This window comes from Malaya genurostris, chromosome 3 (genome assembly GCF_030247185.1).
Source record: "Malaya genurostris strain Urasoe2022 chromosome 3, Malgen_1.1, whole genome shotgun sequence".
NCBI classification, from domain to species: Eukaryota; Metazoa; Arthropoda; class Insecta; order Diptera; family Culicidae; genus Malaya; species Malaya genurostris.
In genome coordinates, this window is record NC_080572.1 from 304,513,021 (window position 1) to 304,535,792 (window position 22,772).

The 22,772-nt window shown below is 35.0% G+C and overlaps 1 protein-coding gene across 8 annotated transcripts in view; it reads left to right on the top strand.

Moving 5' to 3' along the window:
• The window catches only part of LOC131436309 (uncharacterized), a 131,914-nt gene that overhangs the window by 76,824 nt on the left and 32,318 nt on the right, over positions 1 to 22,772 (top strand). For 7 of the 8 annotated variants that reach the window (XM_058604968.1, XM_058604966.1, XM_058604964.1 and 4 more), the window contains 4 exons: positions 7,294 to 7,459; positions 12,984 to 13,030; positions 21,482 to 22,272; positions 22,426 to 22,490. In XM_058604968.1, the coding sequence (XP_058460951.1) occupies positions 7,294 to 7,459; positions 12,984 to 13,030; positions 21,482 to 22,272; positions 22,426 to 22,490 (1,069 nt within the window). Of the gene's footprint in view, positions 1 to 6,978; positions 7,112 to 7,293; positions 7,460 to 12,983; positions 13,031 to 21,481; positions 22,273 to 22,425; positions 22,491 to 22,772 lie in introns of those variants that run through there. The other variant, XM_058604972.1, reaches the window with a different exon arrangement.

Sequence of the window (22,772 nt, forward strand, 5' to 3'; positions counted from 1 at the left end):
TTCCTTCTCTCAGAATTTGATGGGAACGCATGGTCGACTGTTATTGATTTTTTAGAAAAAATTAAATATTTTGGTCGTCCACATTTTTAAAAAATATGAAAACATACCATTTTAACATGTCCAAAAATTCTTTATTTATCACTAAAAAATCCAGGGTGGTGCAAAAATTGGAAGAGGGAAAAAATATGTTTCAAAATTATCAAGTTTTACTTATTCTTTTAATAGAATATTCCTTATCCGTTCTTTTAATTCCAATCCAATTCATTTCAAGGATAATATCTCACACCAGTACCAGTACGCCTAAAAACAAATACGTTCTTATGAATTAATACATACACTGAAAAAAATAATGAAATTCACACTATTTCTTAATAAATAATACTATGAAATGGACATCAGTTGAATAAAAAAATTCGATTCAAATCCATCCTCGATGTAAAACTAATGGCGTTTTCGTTTTTAATTTGCACTACACCGGTGCAGTGCTACACTGAGGCATGAATAAACGAACAAAAAAGACGAAAACATAAACAGTAACCATTGACTACAATTAACGATTCCATTGCACAGAGCTACACCAAACTTTTGATGAGTGCTACACCAGTGGTGTCGGTGCAGAAAAAGTGTAGCACTGGTGTAGTGCAATTGGTAAAAACGAACGGTTTAGGTGCAGCTTTCACTACACCGGTGTAGTGCAATTTAAAAACGAAAACGACATAAATTGGAATACATTAATTTCAATGAATATTGACGCTTAGTTTCACTCTTAAAGTATATTGAAATATTAGGTACAGTGAAATAACTTTATATTAAATTACCTGCTCCAAATATGCACTGTTGGTGTTGGTGAGAGCAGCGCTGAATATTATTTTTAAGAACACCAAAGAGTTGGGTGATAAAACAAATGCTGGAGCATTTGGTCGATGATAATATTACAATAAAATGCGTGAGTGGTTCAACGTTACATTCAGGCGTACTCGGTAGAGTATCAAATCAAATTATGTAAATTATGAGTCTAGACATTTTTTAAAAGAGAAATGCCTGAACTTGAGTATAAAAACGTGCACAGGCTAAGAACAAAGAATAATAACCAACAAAAACAAGTTTGCTTGGTTTCAGGAAATTTGAAACTAATCTGTTTCCTAACTGCAATTCTATTACATTTTCCACTGAAGTCGGTAATGTCTCGCGATTTTTTTGTGATAACGATCACCTATCAACAATCACTTTGAAGAGGAATCCTGAAAGACTCGGTACTCGCTGAGAGTAAGTCATAATAGTAAGCTACAGTGAAAAGTTTTCTCTTTCGTCTGGTACGTTTTTCCTAAGAATATGGTAAAAAACGTGTTTAATCCACCTAGCAGTGAGATGATACCTATTTTTATCAATCCGCATGTGTTTTTGCATGAATATTCTTCGGTGTTTAAGTTTTCATGACATTATTTTAATGACCGTCGTTTTAAGCGACAATTTGAGATTTTAATCACTCATTACTCTGTAATGTCGAAACTGCAAATCGGATCACATTTGAACCTAGAAGTGTGATAATCGATTAAAAATGCCATGATATGTAAGTTCCACTCTAGAGTTTACGGTAATTTAAGGTACTTCCAGAGCCGGTATTCAGGAACCAGCATAACCCAAACCGATTCGTATGGCCATATGACGAATAAATTACAACAGTTTTGAGTCCAACTTTGAAGCTTTTCGGGGTTGTCATCTTCTATATCGGTTTGAATTTTAAAAATTCATCAAGTTTGTTTTAATTTGAATTTTTGTTTCTGAAATTTGATTAGGCTTTTTTTGAGAAAACGATTGAGCTTTGAGAAACGATTTTATACTGGAACCGGAATTCTAAAAAAGTTAATTTTTTTATCGACTATCCAAATCTGCTAACCCGATAAACCTGATTAATTTATGTGGAATAGACATTTTTATACTATCCCCGAAACCCCGGAAGTTGGATCTGACTGAAAAGCAAGATGTTTTATAGAATTTTGAAACTTTTCATTTGAATCTTAGATGATTCTTAGATTTCATTTGAATCTTAGATCGGTTCAGCCATCTACGAGAAAAATGAGTTACACAATTTTGATTTCGTTTCACATATCATCCTGTAGTTCCGGAACCAGAGGTCGAAACCAAACATAATGCAGGAACTTTGTTTGGGAGCATACGACTTTTCGTATAAATCTGAATTTGCAGAAAAGAAATTTTCCGAGAAAATTAAGTGAAATTATTTGTCACACACGCATTTGCTGATCTCGACGAACTGATTCGAATGGTATATGGATGTTATGTTGTTCCAGCATTTATTGCTGTAAGTAGTTTAAAACAAAATAATTAAAAAAAATTCTGCCATCATCTGGTTTATATATGTCATATTCGAACGATTATGTTGCCAAAAACGAGCCGTGCTAAAATCGGTCCGAGGCTAAATGTCATGAAAAAGGATGCTGTACACAATCCTTTTGGTACTTAGAAACAATTGTATGTAACAGTATAAAAAATCGTGTTTTCCGTTGCTCCCAAGCATTTCTTTGTCATACAGCGCTCAAAACTCCTACTGCTGGAATAGAGGGAAAAATCGCTTACAGAAAAATTTCGATATCTCTGTTAAAAATGGACGGATTTTAACAATCTATGGCTTGTTGAATAGGTATTATCGTGCGGAATCTATGTCTGAAAACATATTCTGTTTTCAAGGTCAATTGTGACAGATACTGTAAAAAAAACGTGATTAATCCACCTAGCAGTGAGATGATACCTTTTTTTATCAATCCGCATGTGTTTTTTGCATGAATATTCTTCGGTGTTTAAGTTTTCATTACATTATTTTAATGACCGTCGTTTTAAGCGACAATTTGAGATTGTAATTACTCATTACTCTGTAATGTCGAAACTGCAAATACAATCGAATTTAAATCTAGAAGTGTGATAATTGATTAAACATGCCATGATATGTAAGTTCCACTTTAGGAACCAGCATAACCCAAACCGATTCGTATGGCCATATGACGAATAAATTACAGTTTTGAGTACAACTTTGAAGCTTAATTGGATAAAATTCATTAATTTTTGTATGTATGTATAAAACTAATTAATTTTGTATATAAGTTTAATTCAATTTGAATTTTTGTTTCTGAAATTTGATTAGGCTTTTTTGAGAAAACGCTTGAGAAAACGCGTTGAGCTTTGAGAAACGATTTTATACTGGAACTTGAATTCTAAAATCGGTATGGCCGAAGTCAGATAAATTCACCTGAATAGCTGTATAGTTTACATTTGTTTCAAAATATTTGAAAATCAGTGAAGACATTTTTGAGAAATCATAGCTCGAATTAAATTTTTAGGTGCCTTCTGAATCGACAACTGAATATCACTAAAACTAAAAAAGTTTTTTTTATCGACTATCCAAATCTGCTAACCCGATAAACCTGATTAATTTATGTGGAATAGACATTTTTATACTAATCACCCTGTATCCCCGAAACCGGAAGTTGGATCTGACTGAAGAGCAAGATGTTTAAAAGAATCTTGAAACTTTCCATTTGCATCTTAGATGATTCTTAGATTTCATTTGAATCTTAGATCGGTTCAGCCATCTACGAGAAGAATGAGTTACACAATTTTGATTTCGTTCCATATATCATCCTGTAGTTCCGGAACCAGAGGTCGGAACCAAACATAATTCAGGAACTTTGTTTGGGAGCATACGAATTTTCGTATGAATCTGAATTTGTAGAAAAGAAATTTTCAGAGAAAATTGAGTGAAATTATTTGTCACACACGCATTTGCTGATCTCGACGAACTGATACGAATGGTATATGGATGTTATGTTCTTCCAGCATTTATTGCTGTAAGTAGTTTAAAACAATATAATTAAAAAAATTCTGCCATCATCTGGTTTATATATGTCATATTCGAACGATTATGTTGCCAAAAACGAGCCGTGCTAAAATCGGTCCGAGGCAAATTGTCATGAAAAAGGATGCTGTACACAGTCTTTTTGGTACTTAGAAACAATTGTATGTAACAGAATAGAAAATCGTTTTTTCCGTTGCTCCCAAGCATTGCTTTGTCATACAGCGCTCAAAACTCCTACTGCTGGAATAAGGGAAAAAGTCGTTTACACAAAAATTTCGATATGTCCGTTAAAAATGGACGGATTTTAACAATCTATGGCTTGTTGAATAGGTATTATCGTGCGGAATCTAAGTCTGAAAACATATTCTGTTTTCAAGGTCAATTGTGACAGATACTGTCAAAAAACTGAAAATTTTGACTTAAAACTTCGAATAACTCAAAAAGTAAACATCCGATCTCAAAACCATTCAATAGCGTTTTGGGTGACGGGGAGACCTTTCATTTGCGACTAGTTTGATCAAAATCGGTTCAGCCATCTCTGAGATCTCGACCTCTTAGTTGACAACACACATACAGACACACACACATACACACACACAGACATTTGCTCAGTTCGTCGAGCTGAATCGATTGGTATATGTAATTCGGCCCTCCGGGCCTCGGAAATATTTTCTAAAGTTTGAGCGAATTCTATACCTATTTTTTATATATATAAAAATAGGTAAAAAGCATTCTATATTTTGTTGTCTCATTCACACAATTTAAAAGGGCCTCGCTACACACTTCGTAACTTTATATTACTTGATTTAAGCTTTCCAAAAAGTATATGTATGTGCCTTTTGGTCTGCGACCCTGCTTCCTATTGGTAGTTAAAGTTAGTAAATATAAAAGTTTAAATGTTAAATAACTTTTTAAGGAAAAGGCCAAACCGTGCCCAGTCTTCAACAAAAATGTGTAATTTTACGTTTTTTTAATTGTCTTGAACATAATAGACACTGAAAATAATTGTGAATAAAGTTATGTACAAAAAATTGATTTTAAGAGATTTCAAACGAAATTGCTTCATATATCCGAAATTTTTTGCGTTAGAACTATAGCTAGTTCGCAAAGTTTTTTCTCGTTAGAAGTTCTAAAACTTTGTACAAGACATCGTTTTTCTATCTCTTAAGGGAAAAAAGTTGTTGAGGTATATTTTTGTGAATGAGTTCTCCAAAGGAACTATGTATATCGGATCAACGGTTTAGCAGCTAGAGAATTAAGTTCACATTTTTGTCGATTCAAACCACTGTGCATACCGAATCCCTGAATTTTATCCAAATCCGACTTCCGGTTCCAGAATCATAGGCTAGTTTCACACTTCAAATCTGATTTTCTCAGAAACGTTGACGAATATGAAAAAAAAACCGACAATCTCTTACAAAATTAGTTTAGATCATTCTGGGAAAATTTCAGAATGATTCGTTAACTTTATCGGTCAAGAAAGTCTTTTTTTCTGAAGGAAGAATTGCATGGCTGAAAACGCCGTCTTTTAACTTGTTCATTGAATATCTCTCCTTCAAAAACATGGATCAAAAATCTATCCTGACAATGTCTAGATAATTTAATTTAGATGCGACTAGTGCATAAAAACATATATGTTGTCGCGATAAGAATAAAGTGAATGTTATTTTTGTCAAGGTAAGTCGATTTCTATGTACGAGCCATTTTTTCTGCTCCAGTTTCCTGGTTGGGTAATGAAAAATGAGAGAGAAATAAAATCGGCTCAGCAAGCAAGCGGTAGCTTTATTGGATGCAAACACATTTTATGCAAACTTGTAACCGAAAATATCGAAACTTTTCTGGTCACCCGGCCCATCGAGAGTCATTTTGTACATATGCGAGAGAACATGGAGAGAAATGTAATACGCAAAGCGAGACACGTGATTATACGCGACCTACTGGCCTCGGCTCTTAATGCTCTTGCTAGAATCCGGAATCGGATTCTTCCACGAGATCATCCATAACATTAACTGATTGATTTAAATTAATTCAGTTATAGTAAAAAAATTAAATTAAATTAAATCTACCTTGTTGGTGTTGTCTCTGTTACTGTATGTTCCGGCTGTACCTGTAGTGCGTTGCCAACGATTTCTGGTGTCGCTTTTATCTCCGTTGCTCTGCCGTCGTGGGCTTCACTGAACTTGGTGTGTGCTGTCTGTACCTGGCCGTTGGTGCAGCACTGTAGCTCTTGATGGTGATTAAATGTGCTACTGTGTAGCACCACGCGATATATGTCGTCTCTTCTGAGCCACCGCAACAGGTACAGTACCCCGTGAAAAATCTGGTGCCTGGAGGATATCGCAGCGGCTCAACCCTTATGTGCCTGTGCCTCAGCACTTCCATGCGTTCGCAGTCCTCTGTGTGTATGAATGGGATGACCTTCCTTGTCTGCTTTCAAGTCGGGAACACCCCGAATATTGACTGTGCACCAACCTTCTCTGCGGCTGTGATTGGCATCAACAGGTTTTTTCATCTGTAGTTAGAGTTGTTTCGTTTCGGTAGCAGCCGTTAACTCACGAGTCAGTTATAACGAAACAAAACCTTTTTGCCTGAATGCTATTTACTGAATGACCTGTAACAACTTATGTATCCATCAACAAACTTTCCACCACACCCGAAGTAGCAAATCGTCAATCAGAACATGAGGTCTGGAACGAAACAAATAAAATTTACCTTTTGTGTACGAGAATATAACTCAAAGACTCCCGACCTACAGGCTAAAAATCATACGTTTGCCTTACCATAACGACAAATGTTTCTGGATTTTTTTCTCTAATTTTTGTAAATTGATCTATTTATATTTGGCTTCTAGCATGATGATTATTTATACACTTTATATGAGCAGTTTCCCCACTTGGAATCATTGCTTCGAATGTGCAATCTGATGATTTCTCACTAATTGAAAATAAAATTGCTTAAATTACTTCAATATTGTGACAATTTTAAATGTAAACGTTCATGTACCCCTCGAATCGATTGCCGATAAGCGAAACATGGAAAACTCAACTTCTATGGTTTCGATATGACCACATTTACAGTACCTTCCATATGAGCCAGTAGCTTGTCTATACGATCAGAATTCTATATTAGTTCACTTCAGTTCTAATTCAACTTCCGAACGGTGATAACTAATTTTTCTACCTTTGCTGGTTGTAATATTTCCGTCGAGAGTGTGCTGGATGAAGTGCTCTTATCACAGATTGTGTTAGTTGATACTCACGAACAACAAATTTCAATTGTTTATTTAGAAAGATGATGTGTCATAGTGTCAAAACAGATACTTGAAGGCAATGACTGAACTTTCCTAAAAGTCTAAATTACGATGGTGTTAACGGTGATACTGTGCGCATTTTTTTTCTATATTGTCTGCGAATATTTTCTCCTAGGTGGTGGAGGACTACCGCAATCCGAAAAACTTTGAGCACGTTAATAGTTCGGCTGAGCCAACTCCAACCAAGCAGCAGCTGGAAGTAAAAGAAACTGCTACGGAACCGATCATCTCAGAACCGGTAACAACAGCCACCTTCGACATCAATCACAACAAGGTATCCGGTAAGTCTTTTTGTTTTTTCATCTTTGTGTTATCATAGAAATTCGCATAATATTCAATGTCCAACCACGTGATAAATAGATAAATGTTTAAGTCCAGAGCTAAAACTACATAAATACAGAAAATCATCTAAACACAGACAGCAAAAAATTATGAATTTTACAAATGACGTAAATTGACACATGACTCAATTTATAAAAACATATTCCGTTGACTTCAATCTGAGTAAAAATATACCCAGTCTTTCTCGCAGATACGTAAAATATCCAATCCAAGCAAGCCGTATTTACGTAGGCATTGATTCATTTTTGCATGCTTTGTGGTGTGAATTCAAGTGAATTGGGACGTTTTTTTATGTGCATCAATCGAGACGCAAATTTATAAGATTTTTCCTAAGTGTGTACTGTGATGTTCTCTGATTTCAAAAGAATTAAACATTCATGTATTTTACTGAACCACGCGTAGTTTCTTTACGGCCGAGATTTTCCTGAATAACTTCCTACAAAAATTACAACCAACTTAAATTGAAATCCACCGTTCCAATTTCAATTTTGCAACAAAGGTTGTTTTCCAAAAAATTGTCAATTCCCCGTTGCTGATCTGGATCAGTTGGGAATGATCAGGAATCAGGAATCAGAACAAATTGGCTCAAATGGCACGTTCCCCTTGACATTTGGAGATTTGTGCCTTGCCATCAATTTGTTTTTAGCATCATTTTCCCGATATATAAGAGGGAAGGATTGAAAGGAAATGGTGAGGGTTGGACTAGGAGGATGGGAAAAATTGACGACACAAAAACACATAAAAGCAGAAGTAAATTCTGCACCCCTAAGGGATGCTGAACAATCTGCTGAGGATCACATTTAGTGGAAGCAGAAGGAAATTCTGAACCTCTACGAGGTCCCGAACAGTCTGCTGTTAATAAAACCTCCAACCCCCGAGAGGATTTAGAGATCTTACAAAAGCGAAACCATTCTGCACTCCCGGAAGAATGCAGAACGATTCGCAGTATGTACGAGCAGAAGTAAATTCGGCACCCCCTAAAGGATGCCAAACAATCTGCTAAACCCTATTTAAGGTGAATACAGAAGGGATTCATTCACTCCAGGAAGAACGATGAACCCTTCTGACTATAGCTCCTTACCACATTGGGTGAGAAACGAGAGAATATCCTTCAATTTTAGCTCCGCATACACAGACTCAACCATGTATGGAGAACCAAAAACCCGGATACGTAGCTGCGTCAATGCGGGACAGTTACATATCAGATGATATGAAGTACCATAATCGCATTCACACAAATCACACGAATAATACTCAGCACGTTGAATAGTTCTTAAGAAACTGACATTAAAGTCCTTAGACTTCGAAAGTAACTTATTTAATCTGCTAGCCTCGTTGAGACTAGAGACATTTGTGCAGAGGCTTTTCCAACCACTTCGCTCAGACGATCGAAGAGCATTTTCATTCATTTTTGCATGCTTTGTGGTGTGAATTCAAGTGAATTGGGACGTTTTTTTTATGTGCATCTATCGAGACGCAAATTTATAAGATTTTTCCTAAGTGTGTACTGTGATGTTCTCTAATTTCAAAAGAATTAAACATTCATGTATTTTACTGAACCACGCGTAGTTTCTTTACGGCCGAGATTTTCCTGAATAACTTCCTACAAAAATTACAACCAACTTAAATTGAAACCACCGTTCCAATTTCAATTTTGCAACAAAGGTTGTTTTCCAAAAAATTGTCAATTCCCCGTTGCTGATCTGGATCAGTTGGGAATGGTAAATCATCCCTGAATGTACTACAGCCTAACCCGAAAGTAAATCGGCTAAGGAATAGAGTGAACCATTAGTATATCATACGGCGCACTCCACAAGTGTCACGGACTTAAAAACTATATCTGGTAAGGACCTATCGGAGATTTGGTAGCTATTTATTAAAACTGAAACGCCAAATCTAGGTTTATTTGATTTAAACTGCTACCAAGTAAAAACTATTGATTTACCTTGTACACCCAAACCTCCGTTTACGCACACATTATTTACCTTACCTCTTTCTACATACTTTTTTACGAGCTAAATCCCAAATTACGCAATCTTTTTTTACGAATCTACATCGTAAGATGCGGTTTTTTCATTAAAAAAAACCATTTCCGATTCATTGATGTTCCATAGAAACCACTATTATATGGGAATTTTTGGAACGAGTGTATCCGGAAAACGGTATTTGAGTTCCTTACGTAATCTACCGGTTTATTGATATTTTTTGAAAACCTTACAATATTGCTATTTTCGGAACAAATTTTAACAATGTTTGGGGTCGCTCCGAAATCCAAGATGGCGACTTCCAGTTTAAAGATATTGAAAACACTGATAATTTGGGTACTTTCGGAAAGGATTCTTGAATTACGAGTTATATGAACGAAAACAATGTTGGAGATTGTTCCCAAATCCAAGATGCAACTTCCGGTTTGTCCACATTTCTTGAAAACCCTTACAATATGCATATTTTTGAAACGGGTCTCGCTCATGAGGCTCATTTCAACTATTCATCAGTTCACCTCATGGTTTAAGATGCCTTTCGTAAAATTATGGTAAAGATGAAACTCATCACTGATCTAAACAAACACACTCACATATACAGAGCACCACTGAAACCAAATTATGGTGGTATTGATGGTGCTCAGTTTTGATTTCATAGTACCTAACTTTTAATCAGAGTTTTAAAAAGTGAGTACTGAGTTTGGCATCACCGTCCTGAGCTACGCTGGTGAGTGTATGTTGCCAACACAACCAAGATTTTCGGTTTTTTTAGCTGGTACTCAAAACGAGCATGAGCATTAAAAAAAAAAAACAAAATATAGCGTGATTTTTTACGGCACACGATTGAATTTTATATTTCGAGCTAAACACAACTGAACCGAGAATATGTGTTTAAAGTTGGATTGCAATGACATCGGTTCAAATATCAACCACCCATGGTAACTCTGGTAGATGGGAATTCAAGTGCAAACACATCAAATCACAAATCACAAATCGTCTCTGAGTGTGTTCCAATATTTGACATGCGCTCAGAGCTCATCTGCTGATTGCTTGACACTACGAAATTGAGACGATGTTTTCTCTATCCAAATGGTTGCCCAGTCACTCAATTCGCTCAATAATGCTACTGGAACCTAAGACAAGACCTGACAACTGGCTTTTTATTCTACCTTCCGAATCATCCTTCTCATCATTTTCGCCCTGTGGAATAAATACCAATGTATCGGCTACAGTGTAGCCATACTTACAGATTTTTTAATAATTTTATGCTAAGAAAAAATATATTTATTAAATTTAAATTTTTAGACTCGGTTTTTCATTTGAAATAAACATGAAAAATGCTTTGGTGAATGCATTTTTTATTATATATTGACGCTTAAAAACAATTAATTGAGCTTTGATGACAAAACACGAAATATCTCATCTCCTGTTGAACGCAAAATCGAATCCATTGTTGACGTATTACCGGATCTTTTGGAAACCAGAAAAGGTTAAATTTGGATAGAAATGCTTGGTGGAAGACAACTGAGGGGGCTGCTTTTGTTCCAAAATGGACCAGTTTCTGATTGGCTGATTTTGATGTTGCTACCCTCACATTGTGAAAAGAAAAAAAAAATTGCAGGGTACGCGAGCAACGATGCCAAGTAGACACCAAAATAGAGAAAATCAGAAAACAAGTTTATTAAAATGTATAATTTTAGCACATCAATGAAAATGAAAAATCTCATTTGCAATAAATTTTTATAGTGGCAGCACTGTGTAATTAAAATCAGCATCAAGTTTTTCTTTTTAGTGAATTAAAATGTAACCAAAAAAGATTTGTTAAATTAGTGTAAACTCGAAAGTGTGTGTGTGTGAAAGTGTCCACACTGTTGTCGCACCAAACATTTCTATCCAAACTTAACCTTTTCCGGTTTCCAAAAGATCCGGTAATACGTCAACAATGGATTCGATTTCGCGTTCAACATGAGATATTTCGTGTTTTGTCATCAAAGCTCAATTAATTGTTTTTAAGTGTTAATATATAATAAAAAAATGCATTAACCAAAACATTTTTCATGTTTATTTCAAATCAAAAACCGAGTCTAAAAATTTAAATTTAATAAATATTTTTTTCTTAGCATAAAGTTATTAAAAAATCTGTAAGTATGGCTACACTGTAGCCGATACGTTGGTGTTTATTCCACAGGGCGAAAATGATGAGAAGGATGATTCGGAAGGAAGAATAAGAAGCCAGTTGTCAGGTCTTGTCTTAGCTTAGTACAGAAGAGTATCCAGACTTGAAACATCGAAAAAATCTCGTAATTGATAGTAGGCAAAAAATTGGACTATTTGGCACCTTTTACGACATGGAAGCAGGAGCTCTGTGGATCTATCCTTGGCTAAGATTTTTTTTTTTGCACCAAACAAACTATGTCGTGTGGTCTGGCCTGGCTTAGTTGGTCCTACCAGATACTTTCAATCTCTCCGTTGGCCCCGACCTTTTAATAGTTTCTGGGTTGAATTCACATCACATGCATCTTCAAATAATATACCATTAAAATGGTGTGAGAACATATGTAACTTTTGACATTTTCAATTCATTGACTCAAAGTAGATTGTTGCTGTGTCACTTTACGGAAGTATCAATGTTTCACGTATGAATAATGGGCTCAAAATGCATCTTTCAAGTGCAGAACATCGGAGGTCATCTCCAATCGATCGTGGGTCACACGAAATATTTACCAGGATTTTTGTAAACAATTTTCTTGTTTCCAGCGTTGTTTTTAATCCATTTACTCCAGCTGGCGCCAAATGCAATAACGACACATTTCAATTTGCTTGTCTTGGAATGTTACAGTTGGGTATTATGCTACACTGTACGAGGAATGACTAGACTGCATTTTACCAGGATCCCGATTCCTCTTATGTTTCATTCTATGTAACGGATCCCACGCTAGAGTTGATAGTGCTTATGTCGTAATCTAAAGTGACCAACCATTTATGACAGCGATCTAAGCGATTACAACTTTCCTACATTGTGGAACACTAGCAAAATAAATGATTGACAATAGGACAAGAAAAACACAGACAGAACCAAAGTCCACTTTAAAAATAGGTTAGCAGACGGTGAACACAAAAGGAAATAATTGCATTACGTTTTCATCATTGCTGTTTTGGACGTTCGCGATCGATTTTAAGAAATTGACATATTTTACTGCACTCTTCGTTCGTTTAGCTTGAGGAAGGTGTCGGTTAGAAATATGACATTGGATTGAAAATAAAACAAGGTTATGCTTTTTACTTGGTTAACAGCTGCTTTTGCTATGTGCTACTTGATTTTGATTTGTTTTGTTAAATTTGTTCTTATTATATAATTTTACAACTATTGCCGTACGTTTTTGCACAATGATTTGATTCGTTATATATTCAGTTCGTATTTATCTCCTATTCCAATAATCCAACATTGTCTTTCATTTTTCATTTTTTTGATAACATCAAGGTAATAGTGAATTAATCCAAGACAATCTTAGGCAGATGTCCATGAATGTAAGTATGATAGATGTAAGAAACTAACTATTCGAACATTTTTTAAAATGCTATTCAAAAACCAATTATCTTCCTCAGTTTAAGTTTCAAATTTCAGACCGGATTGCAAAAGTCTCTAAATCCAAAAAAAATGTCTGCAGGCTTTCATTTCCCTATACAATATGAAATACAAAACTGACTAAGCTAGCAAAAAAATCGATGCGGCCCTTTTCAAAAGACTGCAAATTTTTGTGAAAGTCTACAAAAAAAATCGATTTTCAAAAGTGAAACAAAAAAATGTCTGCAGTACTACAGATTTACAGACAAATCTCCACATCTGTCATCTCTGGACAGGAAACGAAATAAATTATCCCCTCTTAGTGTCTAAGTTTACACAGGAAAAATATCTGAAAATTTTACTCACGGAATGCCGAATACACAAATTTTGTGAATTGCCCTTTTAAGGATGCATGATTGTATCGAATTGCTAAAGCCTCTAAATTTTCCTGAGGATTGATTTTAGTTCGAGCTACGCACGAAATGATCACAATTAGCTCAAGGAACTAAAAATGTTCCTGCTTTAACCAAGCCTACTTCGGTAAGACGCAGTTTGGTTCTTGTTGTGCTCTTAGCTTTCGCAGAAGCAAAGACATCATATTAACAAGATATCCAGCTTTCACATTTCCCAAACAAATCATTGAGAACATACTTTTTTTGCGAGTATGGCGCCCTCAGGTGAGTCCGCTTCGAATCTCCTCCATATAAGTAGAGGAGAGAAATGTCAAATTCGTGCGCACCAAAATAGCAGCACTGCGCACCCATACAATTGACATAATATGTTGAATGTGATGCCGTGCGATGTCGTTGCTGAACTGAAGATTGATTTCACTCCAAACTGACAGGGTCTGGCAGAAGTTATAAATGATTATCATATAAGCATAATTAGGTTGGTTCGTCAGAACAAGGAAGCCTTCAGTATTTCTAATAATAACAGAGCAACTACTGTGAATTCATAGACTCTAGCGCTTAAAACAGGAACATTTTTCTCGCACACTAGCATTACTACAAATGTCACATGTCGTTCACATCAGGGTTATCAGGTTGAATTTTTAAACAGATTTGAAAAGTTTGTGCAATCAAACTGCTTCAATGACAGTGGGAAGGATCGTTTTAGCCAGTAAAAAATAAAAGTCAAGTACACAATATTTTTAAAAATGTTTATTTAACATGTGAGAATAATTGAAACTGTGGGTCAATAAATATCTATGCGTGAGAGTATATGCTACTGAGCAGACCAGTTCCCTTGCTTGGTAAATTGCCTGTGCTCTCAGTCTCAGTTAACACATGAATTAAGCAATCCATGGAAATGCAATGAAATGAAGGGTTCGCTCTCGGTGTACTGTACAAGAAAGAAGAACTTTGCTTCACAGCGTACTACGAGCCGTGAATCAAGGTCATACAGGCAAAGTTTACGGTGTTTTTTCAGCGTAGGTTTTCAGAAATCATTTTTGATCATAATGTTTGCATTCCAAGACCAAGTTTGATCAGATTTTAAAAATATTTCAAACATTGTATAGCATTATTTTTTGGCATTCAAGCCCAATTCCAAAACGACCAATTTGTTTCTTGGAATATTCATATTGTTATATATTCTAGAAACACTAGAAGCAATGTTTTTTTTTTCAAGTTATATTCATCGGAATTAAAAGTTATGAATCTAGTTTTCTCATAGGCATCTTCAATATTAAAACCGTTCATCAAATGCTAACCTCATGAAGCATAGTCATCAGCTGGCGCACATCTTCCTGAACTAATGAACGAACGAAGCAGCTCTCATTGCTTGGGTTGCGAAACCACGCTTTCTATGACTAAATAATGACTCAATTATTTAAATTACTCACTTATACTCAATTAACGAAAAACTAGCGAAAAAATTACCTTTTTGATCAGGAATCAGGAATCAGAAATTGGCATAAGTGGCACATTCCCTTGGTTATATGGAGATCTGTAACTTGCCGTGGTTTCTCATCATTTTCCTGATAAGAAGGGAAGGATAAAATGAACACGGAAAGGAATTGTAAAATGGTTGAGGTGGGAAAACAGCACAAAAAAAGAACAAATCGTTCTGCATACCCGAAATGATGCTGAACAATCTGCAGGTGCCAAAATGCACATTTAATAAAAACCTCCGACCCCATTCTTCATTCCCGAAGATTGCAGAACGATTCGCAATATTCATGAGCGTAAAGAACCGTTACTAGGCAAGTGCTACGATCCTACTGACACTGAGAATTCTTCCAGATCAGGATTCGAACACACATTTCTTGTGGTGGTGTTATTGTCAAATATATGTTTAGCTACGTTTATATCATTTTGATGTGCACAGAATATGGTTACAGAAATGAAATCTTATCTGATACTGAAATGCCTGAATTTCTAAATCCGGAACTGAGGATACAAAAGTCGAAGAAGTTATATGATAAATTTGAAATGTTACGAACTTTCATTGTATTTAATGTTAATATAATTCTAGTTAGAAGGAAGATATGATCTTTGCATAAATACAGCATCTGGCAGGAAAATTATACCAAAAAAACAAAAATTTCATGTCAATCATGTCAGAGGGGCAGTTGAAACATTTTCTAAACTGAAATATGAAGAAATTTTTCGATGGTGCAGTGAGCAAAGTTCATTTTATAGATTTTGTATTACGACTTATTGTCGATAAACGAATGAATGAAAGAAAATCAACAAATAATGTTTGAGTAGTTCTTTTTTGGATTTTCATACTCAGTAGAGGAAAACTTCGCATAATCCTTTGGCAATATTTTAATGATTCTAAAAAGTATCGATTTGCGAAATTTATCCGATCAACTGTTGAGTACTTTTTGCTATCATTTATTTATCCAAAATTCTGGTCCAGAATTAAGAAAATGAAACTGAATTCTAAAATTTTATTCGGAATACGGAACAATCTCAAATGGAAGAATTGAGTTCGTGAATTTAGTTCTAGAATTATGAAACCTGTATAAAGGAGCTGAGTTCAGTTCCAAAATCCAGTTCCAGCACTCAAGTTCCAAACTTAGTTCCAGCATGCAGGTTCTTAATTCTGAAAATGAGATCTAACACTGCATTTAGAAGTTGAATTCTGAAACTAAGTACAGGAAATAAATTTCGGTTCGAAAGTCAATTCCAAAAATTCAGATTCGTTGTTCAAATCCAACATTTAGTTCCAGAACACAGATATTTGATCAAATTCTGTTTCTGGATTCTACAAAATTCTAGGTTCAAATTCTGATTATACAATAAGGAACTAAATTCGGTTCCAAAATCTAGTCAAGACAGCAGTTCCAGAATCCAAAATCAGGAATCGGTTCCAGAGTCATAGTTTTAATTTCTAAACCCATCGTCTGGAGCTAAATTTTGAAACTAAATGCTAAACCTGAACTTACGTTCAAAATCCAAGTGAACCAGAATCCAGCTTCTGAATTAGGATTTTATCAAAGAATCCAAATCAAAAATCCTGCCCAATCGTTGGAGGCTCTATATCAAGTAAACGTTCAGTTCCGTGTGAGGCGCAGGAAGAAATGACCGGTTTTCAATCATGGTTTGTAATTTATGCTCGGGTACGAGAAAGTCAAGCAAGTGTGATGAGTTTCTCTCATTGTTTCAAAAAGTTGCAGGAAAATGAAATATAGTTTATTGCTGATAATATTGTTGATGGCATGGAGAAAGAATTATGTTGTTGCGTTTAGTAAAACTCAAGATATTCACAATTAAGTTCTACCCATTGTTCCACAGGGCGAATTTTTTAGTACACGCGAGGTCTCTTCTTACGCGGGGGATATGTACCGTAAAAACAAACCGCGTAACTTCGGAAATCTGCGTGAAAAAACCGCGTAACTTCGGAAATCCGCGAAACCGCTTTAAAAAACCGCGTAAAAAGAGACCCCAGTGAAATAAGTCATATTCACGTAAAAATATCAAAATGGCGTACATATTGAGCAACGAAGTTGAACTTTGAACCATTCAAAGGGTATATCACATTGGTCAGGAGACTTTTTTCAAGTGCGTGAACCTGAAATAACATAAGACTGTTAAATATTTGCATATAAAAGAAAAAACCACTGTCAACTAGCTGGATAAAGCACAAGATTCGTTTTTAGGATACATCCAAACATGCCAGCTACTACTACCAGATTTGAATCTGAAAATGTCAAAATATCTATCGCATTTCTCTAAACACTATTGCAGGTCAGAGCTCTGACTGAACATTACTCACTCAACTATCAAAAGGCTACTATTCAGAGTGCTGAGTATTATTCGTGTGATTTGTGTGAATGCGTTTGCGATACTTCATATCATGTGACATGTAACAGTCCCGCATTGACGCAACTACGTATCCGGGTTTTTGGTTCTCCATACAAGGTTGATTCTATGCATGGGTAGCTGAAATCGAAGGATATTCTATATAGCTATAGTCAGATGGTTCATCGTTTTTCTGGTGTGAATGAATCCTTTCTATTTCTACTTTAACACTCCTAATACCAAGCCTAAAAAAGTTACGCGAAGCACCAAGCCTCAAAAAAAGTTGGAACGGTAAGTTTGAGCTATCATAGCTCAGTTGTTACTTGACCAATTTCGATAAATTTTTCACCCTCGAATTTTGTGAAATTTGTAGATTATTTTAGGTATATCATTATTGACGATCTTTTAGGAAAAAATAATGAAAATCAGATTTTTCCCGTTCCAAGTTTTTTTTCAAGCTCAAAACGTGCCCAATCTGCATTCATGCGGCACCTGCATCGCGAATTGGATATTGAAAACTTCAACTTTACCGAGTCATAACTTTGTTGTTAGTCAACCGATCTTCAAAATTTGTTCACCATTGGAAAGGTACTACTTCCAAAAATAAAATGCACTGAAAAAAACTAAAAATAGGGTTGTCTACCCAAAGTTATAATGAAAACTGTAGATAGATGTCCTAAGAAAAGATGAGACTTTTTACAATGATCGTAAATATCTCGAAATTCAAAGCGATGACCTATATATTTTTATACATCATTCGATTGCTAGTGATACCAGCTACAATTTTCGCTTAACTACCATTCCTGCACAATCAAAAGAAAACATTAAACAATCGATGAATTTATAAATATATATGAATTTTTCATTTTTTTTCACATGTTTGTATATAACTCAAAAGTTAAAGCGATGACATGTACATTTTCTTTATTCAGAATATTGGAATCATTACCAGAATCAATAAATAATATAACCTAAAACTCTAAAAATAGTTATATTTTTGTATTGGACAAACGATCTAAACAATTTATATGCACAACCCAAACGCAATTGATAACTACTAAAATTCTGATTTTGTTGTAGGTTTGCCGTAGAATCTCAAAAAATAGGTAAAAGATCGGAAGTTTTAAAATTTCCGAGTTAAATTGCATTGCACAGTGGTCCGGATCCACAATTTAGGGAGACAAAAACATTTGTGGCTTAACCATATACTTTAGAGCTGTTTTCAAAACAAATGATCAGTGAAGATAAGCCATATGTCGATGTACATGGTATTAGGGTGGCTCTTATTATTAAGGTGATCCAAAACTTATTTTCCGGATGTATTGAGATAGAGGACTGCATTTTTCGGCAAAATTGTAGATAAACTTATATCGAGCAGCTTTGCTGAGGACACCATAGTAGTATCTGCAACGGTTTTAGTGTTACAGCTATTTTTAAAGAGCAACTTAGAATGTTCCTCAAAAAATCAGATTTTTTGCTCTAGCTTTTATAATATTCTCTTTTCGAATAGGTATCTTTGAACATCTTTTAGAGTTTGTTAAAACCAATTTTTTAATGACTGGCGTATTTAGGTAGCGTTTCTGAACCGAGGTTATGAGCAAAACTAGTTTAAAAACAGGTTATTTTGAAACTGCTATATCTAACATTGAGCAAATGAAAAAAATCCGTTTCTTGTATTTGACAGAAAATATTTTCGAGCATGTTTGTAAAATAAGGCGGAGGAGATATTTTTTAAACATTTTTTAAATTATTTTTATACATTGGGTTTTTTCATTGAAAAATATTCGCATTCTTCGGGAAATGCAGAATGGTGTCGCATTTGTAAAACCTCTATGGCCTCTCGGTGGTTGGAGGTTTTATCAACTGCATTTTGGCACCAGCAGATCGTTGAGCGTCCTTTCGGGGATGCAGGACGATTTATTTCTTTATGTTGTGTGCTGTTTTCCCACCTCACCCAATTCCCAATTCCCTTCCATGTTCTTTTTATCCTTCCCATCCCATCAGGAAGTTGATGAGAAGCTACGGCAAAGCACAAATCTCCAAATAACTAGGGGAATATGCCACTTGAGCCAATTAGTTCTGATAACATAGGTGTAGGGTTTCATTCAGTAAAAAGCATTCAAACGAAGAGGTTGTTTTTCGAGACGAAGACAACTTTAAGCTGCAAATAGATTGCACTTCACTGAGAAAGATGGCCTAACCGATTTGAGAACTGTTTCATTTTGTAGGTTACACTAGTTCATGTACTAGCTTTCATGTTTTTCAAAGATCAAACAAAACTGTTTGAAGAATACATTTTTTTATATGAGAATAAAAGAGATATAAGAAAGGCATCATTTCACAACTAGGTGAATAAAATCAAGTTTTACTTAATTTTGTGTGATTTTTTGTGCTAAATTCAGAATTCTACTTTTTCTGAATTGTTTACTAATAGAAAATTCAAAAAAATTTCGAACTCTATACATTCCGAAATAATTCTAAGTTTGTGATATTTAAATTTTAATATTCTATCGATTATAATTGATATTGTTTAGGATAGCGGAAAATTTAAGATACATGTTTTTGTTCTTAATTGTTTGTAAAACAAAAATCAAGCAATAATTTTTTTTTAAATTGTAGTTGGTTTCTTTTGCCATGGGTTAGTATATGAAATTCATATAATTTTACGTTCTATTTCTTATTGTACAGCCATTGAAATAATTTAAAATTTTCGTGTTGTCACAAAATTTATTTTATTAATAGAAACAAATTCTACGTCTCTTTGAAACAGATGAAATCAAAACGGATTCCAATATTTTCACTTTGATTTGCAGAAACGTTGGATCGCAATATATATCAGAAATTTTGAAATTTCCGATCTTCTACCGATTTTTTGAGATTTTACGGAAAACCTAATTTGAGTAGTTATCAATTCCATTTGGGTTGTGCATAAAAATTGTCCAATACAAAAACATAATTATTTTTAGAGTTTAGGTATATTTACCAAAATTTTCAAGATTTTCGGTGAAATCCAAGATTCAGTTTTTTTGTAAAATTTGTTCATAATAAATTTCCAACTAAAGTAATAAAAAAATATATGTTATAAAATTTCAAAATTTTTGATTTGTTTTTTTTCTGGCAAAATTTTCCCAATAATAGAAATTCTTTGTATTTGTACCAAATTTCTTGAGTTTCTTTGAACGGATATATAATTTTGATCATCAGTACATTGTTTCTGGTAATGATTCCAATATTTTGAATCAAAAAAATGTACATGTCATCGCTTTAATTTTTGAGTTATATACAAACATGTGAAAAAAAATGAAAAATTCATATATATTTATAAATTTATCGATTGTTTGATGTTTTCTTTTGATTGTGCAGGAATGGTAGTTGAGCAAAAATTGTAGCTGGTATCACTAGCAATCGAATGATGTATAAAAATATATAGGTCATCGCTTTGAATTTCGAGATATTTACGATCATTGTAAAAAGTCTCATCTTTTCTTAGGGCATCTATCTACAGTTTTCATTATAACTTTGGGTAGCCAACCCTATTTTTAGTTTTTTTCAGTGCATTTTATTTTTGGAAGTAGTACCTTTCCAATGGTGAACAAATTTTGAAGATCGGTTGACTAACAACAAAGTTATGACTCGGTAAAGTTGAAGTATTCAATATTTTCTATGCGACGTTTAAGCCAAAGGAACGAAAATTGGGAAGCAGATAGGGCATATTGGGCGCGTGAAAAAAACTTGGAACGGGAAAAATCAAATTTTCATTGGTTTTCTTTTACCAATCGTCTGCTACAAAGTTTTGGAATCAATCTACGAACTTCACAAAATTCGAGGGTGTAAAATTTATTGAGATTCGTTGAAAAACAGCTGAGCTATAACAGCTCAAAGTTACCGTTCCAACTTTTTTTGAGGCTTGGTATTTGGAGTGTTAAAAGGTTTCAGATTGTTTGGCATCCCTTATGTGGTACCGAATCTACTTCTGCTCATGAATATTGCGAATCGTTCTGCGTTCGGCTGCGAAGTATGTTCAAACAGAAGGTCAAATTCCACCGGCTTTGCTAGGGTTTCAATATCAGATCTAGAATCACACTAATGTATATTCTCAGAGACTGCTCTCAAAATAAACTGTACATATACCATGATCATAACGACCTGTTATTATTTCCCCAGGCTGAGGAAGTCCAGTTAAAAGAGGAACTTTCCAGCCGATCACTATCGGAATCAGACGAATCATATCTGAGTGATTATATACAAAAACACACAGTTCCACTCCCGGATCTGTCGGACACGACCGGATCAAGTCCCGAGGACGACATAGTGTCACTTAAATCAAACGCCACCGACGGAACGTGGGAAGAAAATTGGCTATTCAAAAGGCGTCAACTGAAATCGAAGGAATCCTCCATAGCAATGCTTGTGCCATCGCCGACAGAAGAAGTGAAAGCGTTGATCGGAGACCAGAATGCCGATGAAGTGAGTGACTTATCAGAAACCGGATCTGACTTCGAGGGATATGAATCCGATAGTGTCGGAAAAGACGCACCCCTGCCTTTTTCAACTTCGTCGATACCTAATACAGCAAAAACTTTAGAAGATATCGTGCTAGATAGCCTGATTTCGATTAATTCAGTTGCTTCTGATGAGCAGGCTCTCTCGGAAGCAAAAAATAGTCTACTATTGACTGAAATGTCAAATAATGCATTAAAACAAAGCTTTCCGACCGATGGTCTAGTAAGTATAGAAACAGGTACAGGAAAAGCGGAGGCATCGAATTCGACATTGCTTAAGACTAGTCAGAATCAGTTGGCCAATAATTCCGAATCTGAATTGATAAGTCACCAAAGTTATGGAGCAGCTGCAGTTGAAACAGATGATGTCAAACTAATGCAGGAACGCATTCAAAATGATCAAACGCAAAAAGATATCGAAGGAAATATACTGCATCCAATTGGGATTGCTCGGTAAGTAGAGGTGATCATTTTCAGTAGATTAAGCCGGGCGACTACAGCTTCTGCTTATGCTTGGCTTTTTGATTTGTGTAGAATTGAGGGTTCGGGTCGGAAATCAAATATCTTCTAACACAATACTTATATCAACTTTTTTTTAATTTTCAGAACAATCGGCAACGTCGACAACCAAACCTCTGAGTGTGATCGAAAAGAAATCCCAATAGACCGAGGTAAGCACGTGTTTCAATTTTCCATATCCTATGTCGGCAGAAAACCTGCTAGTTAGAAAAATTGTCTCCATATATGTAAAGAGCGAAACTGTGATTCTGTTGAACAATTGTTCTTTAAAATTAAGTAAAATTTTGAGATTTCCTTACTGGGAACACCGCGCACTGTCTCAATTTCGCCCTTGTCAAATCATTGTTAGGGGTAGTAACTAACAGTAATTTGTTATTGTTGTACTTTTCCACTTACCAATTACACAGCATACACAGACATCGAACACATTCGCC